Here is a 16,848-nt window from a genome sequence, read left to right on the forward strand (position 1 = left end):
TTTCCTTTTTTTAGCTGAAGAGCAGTCTAATAAGAGAAGGCAGATGCAAGAAGCTGAGGATGTTTATCAGACTGGAATGAAAATCCTTAATGAAAGCAGTAAAAAGGCTCAAAAGAAAGAGTAAGTCTACCTCTCCACCCCCACAAGACAAGGATGATTTGGCTGATCACTCTGGCTTAACTGAAAAATAACTTAAATGAGTTGCCCTGGGACTTTGCACTTTATTGGACTTAGCATCGACTATGCAGTGATAGTACTGAAAATAAATAGGAATTTCAGGGTATTTAGAAAAACAAATTTATGCCTGCTTTCCTCTGCATCCACTAAAAATTGTATAAGATTAACTTCTGAAAAGTGGATGTCATCAAAATATTGACTTAATGCAAGATGGTGCTGCAGCTCTGTAGCTACAATTTATATGTGGCAACTGCCCAGAAAAAAACTGAGAACGTGATACAAGATAATTGTCCTTTTTTAAATGTTTCTTACAGTCTGGTTCTCTTTCTGCTTCAAAGATTAAGTGGGAAAAATCAGCATATCTTGTCCTGCTCTGTTTTTGTTTCTGCTTTCTGATATTTTCAGTCACCATAAAAATAGTATTAAACATGATCTCAACAAATTGTTAAAACTCTAATAATCAACTTTGTATGAGAGAAAAGGGTAATGCTTGTAGATGAAACAAAAAAAAAAAAAGAATGAAATGAGTGTCCTGTTCATTCTGGTCTGTTTACTTTCTACTCTGTATATATCCAATTACTGATGAAATAGTTGTCAGCTTACCACTATAATTAAGAATAACTGTGTTCATTTAGAACTCAGTGGTACTCATGTTGACAGCTTCATCCGTAAGTGGTGACTTCAGTCTGCTGGTTATTATGTGAGCACTGCTACCATGTTAAACTTGGTAAATAAGGGAGCATATTTCTACTTTATGTATCAGGGAAACTGAAGCACAGCGTAGAGATTGTCCATCACACCTTGGCAAAGACAAAGGGAGACAGTATCTGTTAGACTCTGACTAGTATTCTTTTGTATAAAATAGTGTAGAAATTGTAAAACAGTATTAGATCTTAGTTCTCTTGAACACCTTACACTTTCTTAGAAGACAAAATTGTGTGAGGAACCACGTGTGCCTCAGCCTGTCCTAAAGAAAACAAGGCTGAGAATGGAAATGAGGAGAGGTAATGAAAAATCTTGGAATGCTATCAAAGGCCCATGAGAAATCAAGCCGAGGCATGCTTGACAGGACTGTGTTATGATATTTAAGGTTACAGTTCTCTTAAATTGCTGTGAAACTAGCTGCTGTGAAATTACTTTGGAGGACTACTGTAAGTTCTGAGGCTGAAATAGAAAGGGGAGTTTGCAGAGAACTTTCTTATTGTTAGCATGACTGTTTCATCACAAAATTGATCATGTGCACAGTTGGCTTGGATCCAATGCTTAGTGTTTTCATTGAAATGATTTTATACTCAAAAAATCAAAAAGAGTCCATAGTCTTTTTCAGGCTTCTTTTTTCCATCAGGATCTGTGGAGCATCTAGTGGTCCTACTAGATGCCCAGTACAGGCTTTAAATTGTTGCTACAAAATGTGAGCATTGGACCTTAAACTCAATGTATATCTTACAGGGGAGGAAATGCACACTGCTTTGCATATGGAGTAGAGTGAACATTAAAATCTAGTTTGTCTGTTAGCTAAATCATATGAGTTGTTGCATAGGTTGATGATTTGGAGCTGGAGCAAATTACTATAGATAGATGCATTTGTAGAAAATAGAAGCTAAAACAGAGGAACAAAACACCTCCCCACAATCCTCAGTTTTATGAATGGAATCTGCTTCTTTGCCTCAAGGTGACTAAGAAATTGTTTTCTTTTAAGAGCGTATCAATATCTTCTGAAAGCAGCTGACATGAATCATACCAAGGCAATGGAGAAAGTGTCTTACGCTTTGTTGTTTGGGGATTACCTGAAGCAGAACATCCAGTCATCAAAAGAATTATTTGAAAAACTAACAGAAGAAGGTTCTCCTAAAGGACAAGTGGTAAGTATGTCCTTCAATTCTACAGAAGTTTTTATAGGTTTATGAATTGTTTTATAGATTGTACTTATTCTAGGTTCGTTTTATAGATTGTTCTTGGATCCAAAATAGAATGAGAACAGTAAGTGGTATCTGTTGCCTGGTTAAAAAAAGACAGCAGGCAGAGTGCTGCGTTTTTTAAAATTGTTTGAAAACTTGATGTAAAACATTTGGTTCAGGCTCTGATTCAGGAAATGTATTTTACAATGCTTGCCTAAGCGGTTCCTAGTCCTGACTGCTCATTGCCTTTACCTTTTTAAATTTCACTAGTGCCTTGCTTTGGTTCAAAGCTTGTCCCCCAAATGCTTCTGCTTTACCTCGCTTCTTCATGCTGCTAGCATTACTGAGGGTGCAAGAACAAATGGCACCTGCACCCTCAAGGTAAACGCATGGAAATAGGTGTTCTCTTTGAGTTTAAAAAAACAGCATTAAATTACTAGTAGTATAGTATGATGGTGATCTTTTCATTTCATTTCTTATCTGTTGTATGACTGACTAGATGGGATGTATAAGTCAAAAAACAGGTAGATACAGGTGATCCCAGCCAACAAATCTTCTCTGAAACTGTTACTTTTTTCATGTGTTTTGTGCGGGCTGTTGTGGCTTTTCATCTGCAGTTTTATCTTTGTGATATATACACACAAGATGTGTGTTATACACACAAGTTCATAATATAGGAAGTTACAGGAAGTCAAGATCCTACTCCTAGGATCTTGAATACTGTTCATTGGAATGGGACTTTGTCCACGTGCCTTTGCCCATTATAGAATTGTTCATAGGTAATTGTTAATATGCAATGTCATAAAATAGTGGTGTTATCAATTTTAATGTCTCAATATCTGCATACACTTATTTTTAGTTCTCTCTTGTTTTGGAAGTGTCAGCTGTTAGGAGTTACCCAGTTTCTGTTAGCTCTTTGGCTACCAAGTCTCCTGCTGTTCCCTGTTTAATACTGGAGTGCTGATCTACCACAGAAAGCAGGAACATGTTTTCTCTAGAGACTTTATATCTCAATGAAGACCTTGACTTTCATTGTTCTAGAATTCAATATTGTCTGCATGAGATGATTTTTTTGTGTGTGTGTGTGTGCTTTCAGAATTGCCTAGAATAGTCTTAGAACACGCATGAAATACAGACACCTTTATGTGTATACTGTTATCTTCTGGGCTAGTAGTTTCTCCTCTGAGACACACAGCTGTAACAGGTGTTATAGATAGAGCAGTAACGACATAAATTTTAAGAATAAAAATAACTTTTGAAAAAACCTCAGCCAAACAGCTCTGTGTGTTCTCACTGCTTATATTTATAGTCATAAATGCAACTAAACCATGGCAGAACAGATGCAAAATGGTAAATTCATAGGATCTGTTAGACAGTAAATAAAACAGCATGACACTTCTAGAGAAGGTTCATGCGTGTTTGCACTGGTGTATGAGACACATAGGATACATGGATAACCTGACAGATATTGCCGATCTTCACTTGAGGGTCTTTAAACTGGGATACTTTTACTGTTCAGGACCTTTGGATCTACATTTGGCATTCAGGGAACTAGTGGTTTCTTCCTTGCATTCGATCCACTAGACTGAATTCTGGTGAGATGTATTTATGCTAGTGTCCTAGGCAACTGAATCGTTTAGAAACTCCATACTTTAAAAGGGGCAGGGAAGGGCCTACATAGGAGGTACCAAAGTGAAGGTAGAGTTCGGCATGTTCTTTGAAGCTTTGAATTATTGTTAGACAACTTTATACTTACGTATTCCAGGAAAACTGATCCTCGAATTTTCAAAGGATGTGCTAACAAACTTTGTTTTATTTCTAGGCTCTTGGATTTCTATATGCCTCTGGTCTAGGAGTCAATTCCAGTCAAGCTAAGGTAACTTAGAAACCTTCAGTGTGTGCTCCTGTATTTTATCTTGGAGGCACATGTTAAATAACCAATGATTTTGTTTTAAGGCCCTGGTGTATTACACCTTTGGAGCTTTAGGAGGAAATCTGATCGCCCATATGATCTTGGTAAGTAAGTTAAGTTAGTAATTTTATATATGCAAGAACTTTTTTGTACTCTTAAATTTTTAATGTAAGATTTGCATTCATGTACTACGCTGTCCAAATAGTAGATCATTATACATGCACTGGGTGGGCAATAGGATCTTCCATTTTACTCCTTGTTAACTTAAGGAAAAGTCTGCTCATTTTAAGTTATATACCACTATGAATTTAGATGGACCATGTTTACCTCTCTTGACTTAAAGCAGACGCATCAGACTTCCAATTTTTATAGGCTAATGAGAACTGTGAAAGCCAGAGATCTTTGCAGAAGATGCTCTTTTAATCAGTATTGTGAGATTTAAGACAACTAAACTGCAACATGTGTAAGTAAAAGGCTTTGGGTTTTCACCCATCAGTATCATTCAGCTTTTTTGCTTTTTCCTGAGTAATATCTGAAGTATATTGGCTACACTTAAACTTTAATGATGTTGGTCAGTTGCTTTTAATGCAGACACAGTGGACTTGTGGCCTTTGTTTTGCCTATTGTCTCGTCAAATCTTACTCAAATAATGTGAAAAAAGTTTGTAACCTGGCAAGTGGTATGTTGTCAAATAACCAATAGTCCCATATTTTTATATTTTCCTTTCTAGGGTTACCGGTACTGGGCTGGGATAGGAGTCCTTCAAAATTGTGAATCTGCTCTCACTCACTATCGACTTGTAGCTAACCACGGTAAAAAATTTTTACTAGGCTAACCTTCTTTATTTTCTATGTATTTCTATATCATTCACCTAGAGGATACTAGAAGTACTATCAACACTACTAGTATAAAAATAGAGAATGCCTGCTATTAAACAAATTATCTGTTTGACTCTGAATCATGATATGCTATTTTAATCTCGGTCGAAATGTTTTTAATTCTTACAGTGTCAAAGTAATTCATTCTCTCTGAGTAACAGTTCAAAGGTCTGTAGAGATCTGTTTTTATTAAGTAGCAGTGTAATATTTGTATTGAACAAAACTGTCTGAAAACTTATCTTCTCTGTTTTCCAGTTGCTAGTGACATTTCTTTGACTGGTGGCACAGTGGTTCAGCGAATTCGCTTAGCAGATGAAGTAGAAAATCCAGGAATGGCAAGTGGGATGCTAGAAGAAGACTTGATTCAGTATTATCAGTTTTTAGCAGAGAAAGGAGATGTGCAAGCACAGGTAAGATTAAATTCACCTGATGGCTTGCAAAGGTTTTCAAGAATTAAAGGAACAGCTTTATGAAATACAGAAAGATGTTGGAGCTTTAGTTTTCTCTTCCTCCTAAATCAACCTGATTGTTATTTCCTGACTAGTTTTTATGAAAAGAGGTTTATATTTTAGTGTGTTTAAGGTAGAGCTTGGGCAAAAAATGCAAATTTTTGTGGAAAATAAGTCCAAAACATTACAACTTTAGTATCTTAGGAAAGAGGATTTTGGCTTTCACTAGAAACCAGCCAGACTAGTTTAAGGATAACTTTAGAGGTTGTGGAGGAAGCCTTAATCAAAAGAACTGGCCCTGACAGGGCTCGTCAATTTCTCACTGCTTCTGCTCTTGTATGACTTCTGTGTGCTGCAGGCTGGACCTCTTCTACACACAATGCAGGAGTGGAGGACACTAATATAGGCAAATTGTCACAATTCAGCTTGGTCATATATGACTTAAAAATTAGGTAGGCAGAATTCAAATGAGCAATTATTATTTTGTATCTAGGACAGTCATGTCACTTTCATCTAGGATAAATTTGTGCTTAGGCTAATGTGAAAAAGTAGGACTGTACTGTAGTTATGGAAGCAAATCTGTGCCTTGAGACTCAGTGGCATCTTTAATTCTGATATGGTTTGTCTTTGTGCGTGTAATTAGCTCACTGGTATCTGTATTACTAGAAACAGAAAGTCCCTAGGGAAAAGTAACTTATTTGCAATGTAAAATTTATTTTTAGGTTGGCCTTGGACAGTTGCACTTGCATGGAGGAAGAGGAGTAGAGCAAAATCATCAGGTACCCTGTCTGTGTATATCTCTGATGCATGTTACACTTGGCAGAAGGGGAGAAAGTATAGCTGAGACCACAATGAAGCAGAATTGTTTAAGTACCACTGTAAGGTATTTAATGACTTCAATAATCTCATTCAATAAAACTTAATTCATTCAATAAAACTTAATCTTTATGTGACTAGTAAATGGAGCTGATTTTCTTACACAATTAGTTTAAGTAGTTTGACTAATCATCTTAGAAATGAGGAAGTCAAAAACAAAGCAGGCTTTCATCGAGTAGTACTTGAAACCGGCTGAGCTTTTGTACATGTGGTAGAATCTTCATGACACACTCTGCGTGCGTTAGCGATGATAGTCTAGTTTATGTGGCTTGCAAGAATATTTTGCTTCTATAGGCGAAACAGTGCAACTTTCATTAAGGATATTTAAGTGTGCACAGAAAATAGAACTTCTACTGATGTAAGCCAACCTAGCTACTGCTTATAGAAGTTAAAATACCTAACCTCTTCTTAAAGAATGCATTGAAAAAATGGAGAGCTGAGGATTATTTCAGACTCAGCTGCCAACAAGAAATTATTTAATGGTCATCACATTTAAAATACCTTATAATGACTGCTCTATAAGGGTTCAGAGATATCAAGTGCTCAGAATGACTATAACCAAGCTCTCTGTAAAACTGAAATAGGAACTGACAGATCGCTCCTCTTCTAAACGGGGTTTGGAGGTACAGTAAGGAAGTAAGATTTACCCAGGCAGCTTGTGCATCCTAGCAATTGTAGGGCTTTTTTTCCTCTGCTTTTTGGAAAACACTGTTGAGAGGGATTGCTGCTCAATATTCCAATTATAAGTGGGGAACCCTGTTACATATATTAAATTAGGTGGGATTGATAACTTTTATCCCAGGAAGAACCTGGTAACTTGGCAAACAACCTACTTCCAATTGCAAGAAAAGGTACTCAAATCATAGTCATAGTGGCTAAAATACTTGTTTTCTTCCCTATAGCGAGCATTTGAGTACTTCAATCAAGCAGCTAATGCTGGCAATTCACATGCAATGGCCTTTCTAGGAAAGGTAAGATATGAACACTCTCAGAAGTAAGCAAACTGACTGCCTTTCAATGAAAAATAACAAATATTTCTTACTTCCTGATATCAGGTATTCTAAAACTTGAATGCTGGAATCTAAGTACTTCTGGTTTGCTGCTGTTCTGAATTGTCCTGCAAGATTTGAGTGTCATAGTCTATTCTATGTAGTCTAAATTTTCTACTTGCTCCTTCACATTAGGAACTTTTGGTTGTTTTTTTTTCTAAATAGTGCTTGAACTAGATTTTTTTTTTTTTTTTAAATTAAATAGTTAAATACCTAAATATCCTTCTGTGGTGGAGCTCAAAACTCAGAGTAGGCCACTATGCTCTTCCATACAGTGTGTGGGGAAAAGCTAGGCTTCTCAAAAAATTTGCCTAGTGGGAAATACTAAGTTCAGGAAGGAAAGGGGAAAGACATCTGTATTCTTATTCTGTGTAGAGAACTGAGGCATCTGAGTCAGAGTTGCCAATTAGTCTGCATCTACTCCGAATCAAAGCCAAAGTCTATTTGCGAGGTGGGCCATTGTATGAATTTTCTCAGATCTAAGTCCTTTTTTTCATGTAAAACATGATTGCTTTTGGTGCTGTTTTGGTTACTGCTTCAAAAGGCATTTAGGTCACTTACCTGAGACCTGGGTTGCAGGCTACCTTCACCCTGTGAGGAGCTAAATCCTTATTACTCCATTGGAGTACCCTCTAAGGTTAGGCCACAACACACAGCAGCTCTAGCTCATCTTTTTCAGGCTGTCACTGCAGTAGAGGATGCAAAATTCATGTCCTTAGAGCATGAAAAAAATAGCATAATGTGATAGTCAACAGGAGAAATTGCACGTCCCTGCTTTGTTTATGGCTTGAGTGTTTTGTATCTAATAAATGCTGAAATGAACAGGGTTTAGTAGTCAATTTTTTTCTTTGTTTTCAAGAAGTATTTTAACTGCCAATCCACTGGTCTCACAAGAGTTTTGCCTGATTATGTGTTCTTCACTGCACAGTGGTAGAACTCAAAAATGAAGTGTATTTTCATAAAAACTTTTTAATTTTATAGGCAGTTCATTCTCTATTAGAGAGTTAAACCCTCTGAATCTGAATTTTACAGCATAGAGATGTGTTCTCTGCTTCTGGGCAAGTTCTCTAATGATTATTCAGTAATGCAATAGTCAGAATAGTCTAATAGTAGAATAGACTCCCTCTCATATGCGAAGTGAAGATACTTCATTATCTCCATGCTAAACCAACTTCTTCAGCTGTTCTTTAATAATGCCTTTCTCCTTCAGATGTACTCAGAAGGCAGTGATGTTGTACCTCAGAGCAACGAAACAGCTCTTCAGTATTTCAAGAAAGCTGCTGATATGGTATGATTATCTGTAAGCTGGAAATGCAGCATATGCATGAAAAACTTGATTAGCTCAGAAATGCTGCTAGTGCTTCTTTTTGTGCACTTCCATGTGCATACACCTACTCCCAACTTCTGCCCCAGCGTAGCCCATAATTAAGCCCTGCTTGTTTAAAATGTCAGAAACTCCCGCCAGTTCTGGTCATGGTGCTTCATGAAGTTGTATCCAGCGCAAGGAGTCTAACTCTCAGGAATGCTCACATCAGTATGAAATACTGCGCACCTAAATAGGCTGCAATTCTGTTAAGTGTTAATTTTCATTAATCCAAAGTTATCTTGTCACAGAAACTATTGGTTTGGTTCTGTTTTGCGGTCAGTGAATAGACAATGGTTTTGGTTTTATACCTCTCATCTCGTTGGACTGTTGGGGTTTTTTGGCTCTTAATTCCTTGTGTCTGTTTTTGACCTATCACTTACGGTAGCATTTGTACACTTAAAGCATGAGTGGTCCTTCAGGAAAGACGCTCATCTACTGTGTTTCACATGCTAAAGTTCTGAGGGGTCTTCATGGTTCTTGCATTCCACAATTAAATTGCTGTTCTACACCTCTGTCCTAGGACAGAGTAAGGATCTCTCAATTTGCTTATTTCCTACATTCGCTGAAGATTTCTGAGGTACCTTGTTGCCTGTCCTGGCACTGAAGGAATACCATAGTGCATACTTTTGCAGGGGCAGTGGTCAGAAATCCAGCCCCCAGGACAGCCACCAACCTGGCCTTAAATTAAGACAGATTCTCAGAGTTCTTCTGGCTGTTTTGGGAGCTTCTCTAGCATCCAGAACATCTCAAAAAGATATTACTGCCTCAGCTTTCTATGGGTGTGCGTTCTACATCTCATACAACATTTTGAAAGTGCACAGTAGACTTTCATAACAAGTGTTGAACGCCTTTCTTTTTCTTATTTATCACCGGTATAGTTACTGAATAAAAGTTACTGAAGATGCTATTTTCTCCCTAAATAACTATTACTAGGAGCAAAGTTACAAAGCAGATCTATCTTAAGCACTATTTGTTTTAGTGATTTAAAGACATAGCCAAAACTTGAAAGATGTAGCTGTATGTTTTACCTTTCCCTGCACAAATGTTTTCCTGTGCTTTCAGGGTAATCCAGTTGGACAGAGCGGATTAGGAATGGCTTACCTCTATGGAAAAGGTGTTCCAGTGGTAAGCTTTTGACAGTCGTCTTTCTAATCATAGGTGATTGTGTAACTTCTTGTTGTCAACAAACTTTTTCTCTGGTGGGAAGTACTGTAGAAAACTTAGTTGTAAAGTTAACTGTAATTGTGAAGTTAATTGTTACACTGAAAACTCCATGAGGAAATCTGTAATATTAAAAAAAAAATTACTGTGGAGTTAGCAGCTATGAAACATGCTGAGTTCCCTCTAACATTTGAAAATGTTGTTGAAGCTATTAGAAATGCATAGCAGTGTGAATTTTTAGTAGGAGTTTTAAACTTGTCTTGGATTTTCTTGTGAAATTAAACAAACCCTAACTATCTTTATTTATGTATCTTGTGAGAGTGGAGGAACACTTTGAAACTTTTAATGAGTTCATTTACCTTGTTGCTTTTCCCACAAGAAGGTTTCTTGTCAAATGTTTTGTATTTAGCTATGCAAACAGATGTTCAAAAGTTGAAAATCAGCCCAAAGTTGAGGAAATAAGTTAAATAATTGTTCTAGAAACAGAATAGGGCATCCATTCTGTTAAGCATAACTATTCATAGCAATGATATATATGGATGACAGCTTGGACATAAGCTTAAGACAGACTTAAGACATGCTAATATGATTGTAGGCTATTTCATTTGTTGTTTCCAAATTTTGACCAGATGAATATTTTTTTGCTAGACTATCTCACTGTAATCTTTCTGTAATATAGATCTGTCCATGCACTGACACATGCGTGCATGCGTGTTTTCTCTCTTTACTTAAATTGTGGTCTATTGCAAGGCTCTAATGACTGGAGTAAATCTTCCTGCAGAACTATGAGCTAGCACTGAAGTATTTCCAGAAGGCTGCAGAACAGGGATGGGTTGATGGACAACTTCAACTAGGTTCCATGTATTACAGTAAGTGGAATCAAAATGATGATTTTGCGGGTCTAAGCATCTGCCCTTTCAGTAACTGTTCACTAGGTGGCATTAGAAGTATAGATATACTGCATGTAGAGTGGTTTTACTGCATTGAATTTATATTTTATTCTGTTTTTTCCTAATGCTTTCACAATGTTTTTCTTTATACAACTCTGCTTTTCAAGAGCAATGAATAGCAATGACTTATTCTTTCTTTTAGATGGCATTGGAGTCAAAAGAGACTATAAACAAGCTTTGAAATACTTTAACTTGGCCTCCCAGGGCGGCCACATTCTGGCTTTTTATAATCTGGCTCAGATGCATGCTACTGGCACTGGAGTGATGCGATCCTGTCATACTGCTGTTGAGGTAAGGTTATCCATTTATAAAGGTCCAATAATACTGACTTGCAAAAGGTTGGATATAACCACATCAGCTTATATTGGAAATTTGTCTTAGCTAAAATCCACTGGTGACTGCAGAGCCAAGGCTATCAAAAGGAAAAGTGATATCTTTATCAAACTCCTTTATATCTCATGAGAAAAATCTTTATTTTTATGTTGGTATGGCAAGTTTGTATTTCCTTTATTAACTTGGAAGAAAATGAGAATCTTAATACAAAGTAAGCTGGTATTTTATAAGTACTGAATTCTTCAATTAGACATGGGTTTAAGTGTAACAAAAAGCTGATATTAAGAATAATTCTGAGCAAGCATCTGAATCTTGGCTTGTATTTGCTTAGTAACCTGCATCTTAAAGTAAGCCTGTCTTAACCAGTAAGTTGTCTATCAAGTTTTTCCTGTGAAATGTAAATATTTTAAGCAGGCATTTGAAGGTTAAAGGTTTACCTCTTGCAAAACCTAAATTTCTGAAGTTCCTGACAACCGGTCTTCCCCCCCTTTTATTTTTTCCCCCTCTGCAGTTGTTTAAGAATGTATGTGAACGGGGACGTTGGTCTGAAAGATTGATGACTGCCTACAACAGCTATAAAGATGGTGATTCAAATTCTGCTGTGGTTCAGTATCTTCTCCTGGCAGAACAAGGCTACGAAGTTGCACAAAGCAATGCTGCTTTCATACTTGATCAGAGTAAGGACCTGAATTTGTACTGAAAGTTTGGGGAGTTGGAGTTGATCTGCAGTAGCCCGTTTAGCAGAGTGCTAGTGTGCTTGAAGATATAATTACATAGCTCTTGTTCAGTTAGAACTTCAGTGAGAGTCTTGTCCTCTTTCTTGCTCGTCACACTGGGTAGCAGTCAGTTTTAATTTTCACCTCCAAGGATAGCTTTCTGGCCTAAAAGTTAGAATACACTTAAATTCTAAGTTACAGGATTTAAAAAATGGAGAACGCTTTAGAAAGTTGCACAGTGCTGAAAATTTTCTTCCCTGGGCTTCCCAAACACAGACTTAACACTCATTTTTGAATCTATAAAGTAGGAGTTGCATTAGTTTTTCCTTTGGCCTTTACTATGCATACAAGCTTCAGTTTCCTATGTTCTTTATCCTGTAATGTCTTTTGTCATTTTTTTCCAGATTTTTTTGTAACTTCACTTTTACTACTATTGAAGCAGGGATGAAGAGCTGGGCAGTTAGTTCTGTTAGATTTGAAAAACACTTGTCCCAGGTCTCTTATTGCAACTAGGTGGCTAGAACTTGGATTTCTTAGTTTGATGTCGTAGGGGAAACAATGGAAGAACAAGTGACAAATCTTTCCAGAAACTACAAAACCCAGAATTTTTGAACTTTCTGGATCTCAAACCTAGAAACCTAGGTGTGTCCTTACCAGCATTAGGGCTTTGTATCTTAATATAAAAATCAGGCTATTGGTGGCTAATAGGCTAATCTAACATCTTAATTTCCAGTGAATGTTTTTCAAAGGTGCCTCAGTGACTCGTCTTTAGATAAGCTACAGAAATGACAGTCTTGGCTGGGAGTAGGTTCTTGCAAAGAAATAGCATCTTTACTTGTGTTAAAATTCTGATTGTCATTACTCAGATATATTTGCATCTCAACTGGAGATGAATTTAAAATTCTTTTATACGCTTTATACAGAAAGTCTGTATGTCAACTGTGAGATCGTATAGCTGAGACCATACTTACACTAGAAGCGAAAAAAGTTACAAATCCTTTTAACTGAATTCTGATACTTCAACAACCCTCAATTTATGACATGGACAAGTAAAATACCTTGTGTTCTGAAGTAGCTGTAGCACTGCTGTGTAAAATATGCAGTCTCTGGCTGTTAAGGAGTTTAAGCCTTCATTTTACTTGAATAGTCCTGTTTTTCAGATGGTCAAACTAAAATAGCTTATACTTTAGCCTTGTATTTGAGTGCAGCTTTGTCAGAGCTCGAAGTATGTGCATCTTCTGGCATTCTCCAAGGATGCTTCAGAATTTCCTGGAGTAGGAATGGGAGAGACACTTGGTAAGCAATATTTCAGGGTGAAATGGTACAACTTGTTCCTAGCTCTTATGTGGGCAGATATATGGAAGGAAAGACTATATAAATGAAAGGGGATTTTGTAAGTTTTGGATGGGTTGAATCTTTTTTGTGCTGTAGCACAGATTACTTCAAGTTTTTAATTCATTTCAGCAGGCTAAATATAAGCATGGGCTTTTTTGTGGTCTTGTGTGCATGTACCATGCTTCTGTTTAACTGAATTACTTTCTTCTCTAGAAGAAGCCAGTATAGTAGGAGAAAATGAAACCTATCCTCGAGCTTTGCTTCAGTGGAATAGAGCAGCTGCTCAAGGTATGTCCATACCTCACAATTCCAATTAGTTTATTATCAGCAGAGCCATTAATGTTTGATTTCGTGCTTTCTATGAAATGGGCAAGGAGGGAAAGCTTACCTCCTTCTGCTCAACGTTAGTTCTATTCCACATAGAGTAGTTGCTGTTCTTTGTTCCACTGTTAGCTGTAACGTCATTGCAATATGCTTGCAGTTCTGAGCCATTCTGAAATCCTGAAGATTAAAAGAACTAAAACACAAATGTACAATGTGTTTCTTTTGCCATTCCATATGGAATTATAGAGCAGTGTTAAACAGCGTTAGGAATGTTTACCCTGACTTTTCTAAAAATAAATTCACTTGGAAAAACAGATACAAAGTACCCTTTAGGATTTTGGTACTTGTCAACATTTATAAGAAATGCAATTTCCTATTCAAAGCAAGCAAAGCTCAGTGATGAAGAATGCAGTCTTGATGTCCAACCAACCCAAGTTTTAAACTCTGGTAGTTGTAATCCTATCATAAAATAAGCAAAACTAAATTTAGTAATTAAATATCTCAGTGTGAGGTCTCTAACTTTTGTATGAGTGCATCTACACTAATGTCTGTCTGCTAGCTTTTTACTTAACAGCATGCGTATCATGCAAATGCTGCCTAAGAGTTTTGTCTGAAAATCTTCAGACCTACTTGGTTTTTAGTAGAAACTTAGAAATTGAGAGGATGAAATGGGTAAGTATTCAATTACCAACTGATAATGAGAGACTTTATTTTTCAAGTTTTCAGTGTATCTGTTTTAGAAACAAAGCTGAAGCCCTTAATGACTATATAACAAATGAAAAGTTTTTCTGTAATAAGCGATGATGAACAACATGATATAGATTTTCGACTGATGCCACTAAATACCCATAAAAATGTTGGTAGGATTACTGGGAAAAGGACTTTCCTGAAAATAGAAATCAGTTATGTTTAGGTTAGCTAAACACGATATTTAAAAAAAAAAAAAAAAAAGCTGTTTATGTGAGAGTGGGAAAAAAGGAAACAGTTTGTGCAAGCTGTGGAAAGTAATAATAAAGTCCTTACTGCATCTTCATATGAAACTGAAAGGCTTTCTTTGCCTAACTATTTTATCTTTTTGTGTTGTTTCTTGATTTATAGGATATACTGTTGCAAGAATTAAGCTTGGAGATTACCATTTTTATGGTTTTGGTACTGATATTGATTATGAAACTGCATTTATTCACTATCGACTGGCATCAGAGCAACAGCACAGTGCCCAAGCAATGTTTAATCTGGGCTACATGCATGAGAAGGGATTGGGCATCAAGCAGGTGAGTAAGCTGTTGGCTGATAGTCTGATTAATTATAGTTAGTGCATTTGCTCATATTAGATTAAATCCATAACCACTACTGGGCTTTGGGCACTATACAACCCAAAGTAGCAGAATTAGGAGAATTAGCATGTCTCCCAATACACTCTCCAATAGCAAATGGATAAGTATATCCACTTCACGCTTACCAATGTGAAGAAATGAGGTATAAACAGGGAAAAAACTATTTGCTCAAAATTGTGAAGATTGGCAAAGAGTGCCGTATGCTGTTAGTAATGCTTTCAAGACTTTGAAGTGTAATGAAATGAATGCAAATCAATTACAGGTTCAAAGTACTTCAGGACAACATTGTTCTCAACCTCTGAAACACTGGTTAATTTGTTTTCTGTATCATGACATTTTGAAAACAAGTTCTGTGCATCTTCAAGTAACAAACCATAAGCACCAACAACAATGTGATTATTAGCTATGGTTTTTCAAATTAGGCTAGGCCACAATTTGCTTTACAAACTACATTGCCTAAAAGAAGGCAGTATATCTGGTTCTCTTAGGAAGCCTATGGTGTATTGCTGTCCATGAGTTAACTAAAACAGTGAAGGGCAAGTCTTAGGTCAATATTGTTATTTTGGCAGCAGCAAGCAATCAACCTTTGAAAACTGCTTACTGACCTACCTGTAGATGTGACAATACACAACAGCATTATTTTGAAAGCTTACCTTCAAATTTTGTTTTAGAACTGTTTTCTCTTTTTAACTGAGTCTTCAAAACTAGTTAACTTCTGAAAATGTGCTTGCAGCTAAAAGCAGTTGTGGTAAAGTTGAGAGGTTTTCTTTTTTTTCTTGTTTTTTCTTTGAAATAAAATCCTTTCAGACACGGACTTTTTTTATTTCCTTTGCTTCTCCCTTGAAAACAACCCAATTTAGAACAAGTAATAAAAACTTTGAAAATGTTATTACATCACGTTCAGCATAACTGCTAAGAATTTGAGAAAAATGAGTCCTAATGCTGTCATTTGCACAGAGTATTCTCCAACCTGAAGCAGAGATGGCTACACATAAACAGACGAAATGAGTACACAGGGGCTCACAATGAGCATATGCAGCCTTGCTTTAAGCAGATGAATAATACTTTCCTCTCCACTGTGGAAGGAAGAGTTGAACTGCAAGGGAAATGGAAATTGTTCGTGTAAATATGGGAAAGAAGCACTGAGAATGTCTAAACAAGGAAATTCCGTGTATAAAACCAGTCTTAGGAATTCTGGATAAGTAATGTCTTTGCTTGCTGTGTGCCAAAACTTTACAACTGTAAGAGGAGAGGATGGGGATTTAGGATTGGTAGGCTATTCTGGAAAAAGGCTGTTTTTTGAATGAAGCAAAAGAATATTTGGCTTTCTTTTCCTAGAAAGGAAACTGCGGAATTTTGAGCACCTCTGAAAATCACTGATAGTTAAAATCGTGCTTCCTGGGGTAGCAGGTGATGTCTACCACTAAAGTCTGTGGAAGTGGCATATAAAGATTCTAGCACTATAGTGTCTAACAAATTAGGGATTTAGTCTGTTGAAGAAAGGGATGTGTACTCTTACTCTCTCCCCATCTATGTCCATGTCATTAAGACTGCAAGCACTCCAAAGTTAGAATGATCCAATAAGGTGGCCTGCACAACTTCAGTTCAGGTCACTGCTCTTTCTGGATAATCCTGAATAAATATGGTGTGTTTTACTAGGCTTTTTTTCCACAAACAGCTTTTGATGTATTCTCTACTTATTGAATAAATAGTCTTTCTTACATACAGGATTCTATGCTATACTTCCTATACGTAGGTAGTTTTCAGACTCACACCTGGTCAATGCCAAATATTAAGCTGCCTCAGAAATCTCACACATGTACACCGTTATACGCTTTTCATAGATTTAATGTTGTCCAGTTCCTGAGTCTGCATGTCAGAATGAAGACTATTTCCACATACTGCTCAAAATAGAATTAATGATTTTCTCGAATTAATTTTCTTGTGGTCTCCTCTTAAGATATGGCATGCTATTTCAGTGCTATTTGTGTGTTAAAGCTCAGAGTCCTAGAGGTCTCACTTGTCTGAATGAAGTGCTTGCTAATTAGAAATTAAAGTAAGCCATGATTTAGGCTCTGCTTCTACACTGA

General features: G+C 36.7%; 1 protein-coding gene across 3 annotated transcripts in view; it reads left to right on the forward strand.

The window, feature by feature from the left end:
- The window catches only part of SEL1L (SEL1L adaptor subunit of ERAD E3 ubiquitin ligase), a 35,778-nt gene that overhangs the window by 12,198 nt on the left and 6,732 nt on the right, over positions 1-16,848 (forward strand). Inside the window, exons 5-19 of one of the 3 annotated variants that reach the window (XM_054199972.1) lie at positions 15-120; positions 1,877-2,039; positions 3,898-3,951; positions 4,032-4,091; positions 4,718-4,799; positions 5,121-5,275; positions 6,037-6,093; positions 7,093-7,161; positions 8,450-8,527; positions 9,668-9,730; positions 10,548-10,635; positions 10,859-11,007; positions 11,561-11,726; positions 13,314-13,388; positions 14,523-14,695. In XM_054199972.1, coding sequence (XP_054055947.1) covers positions 15-120; positions 1,877-2,039; positions 3,898-3,951; positions 4,032-4,091; positions 4,718-4,799; positions 5,121-5,275; positions 6,037-6,093; positions 7,093-7,161; positions 8,450-8,527; positions 9,668-9,730; positions 10,548-10,635; positions 10,859-11,007; positions 11,561-11,726; positions 13,314-13,388; positions 14,523-14,695 — 1,538 coding nt within the window. Of the gene's footprint in view, positions 1-14; positions 121-1,876; positions 2,040-3,897; positions 3,952-4,031; positions 4,092-4,717; positions 4,800-5,120; positions 5,276-6,036; positions 6,094-7,092; positions 7,162-8,449; positions 8,528-9,667; positions 9,764-10,547; positions 10,636-10,858; positions 11,008-11,560; positions 11,727-13,313; positions 13,389-14,522; positions 14,696-16,848 lie in introns of those variants that run through there. The other 2 variants (XM_054199973.1, XM_054199974.1) reach the window with 2 other exon arrangements.

The sequence above is a fragment of the Rissa tridactyla genome, chromosome 4 (assembly GCF_028500815.1).
Source record: "Rissa tridactyla isolate bRisTri1 chromosome 4, bRisTri1.patW.cur.20221130, whole genome shotgun sequence".
Lineage (NCBI taxonomy): Eukaryota > Metazoa > Chordata > Aves > Charadriiformes > Laridae > Rissa > Rissa tridactyla.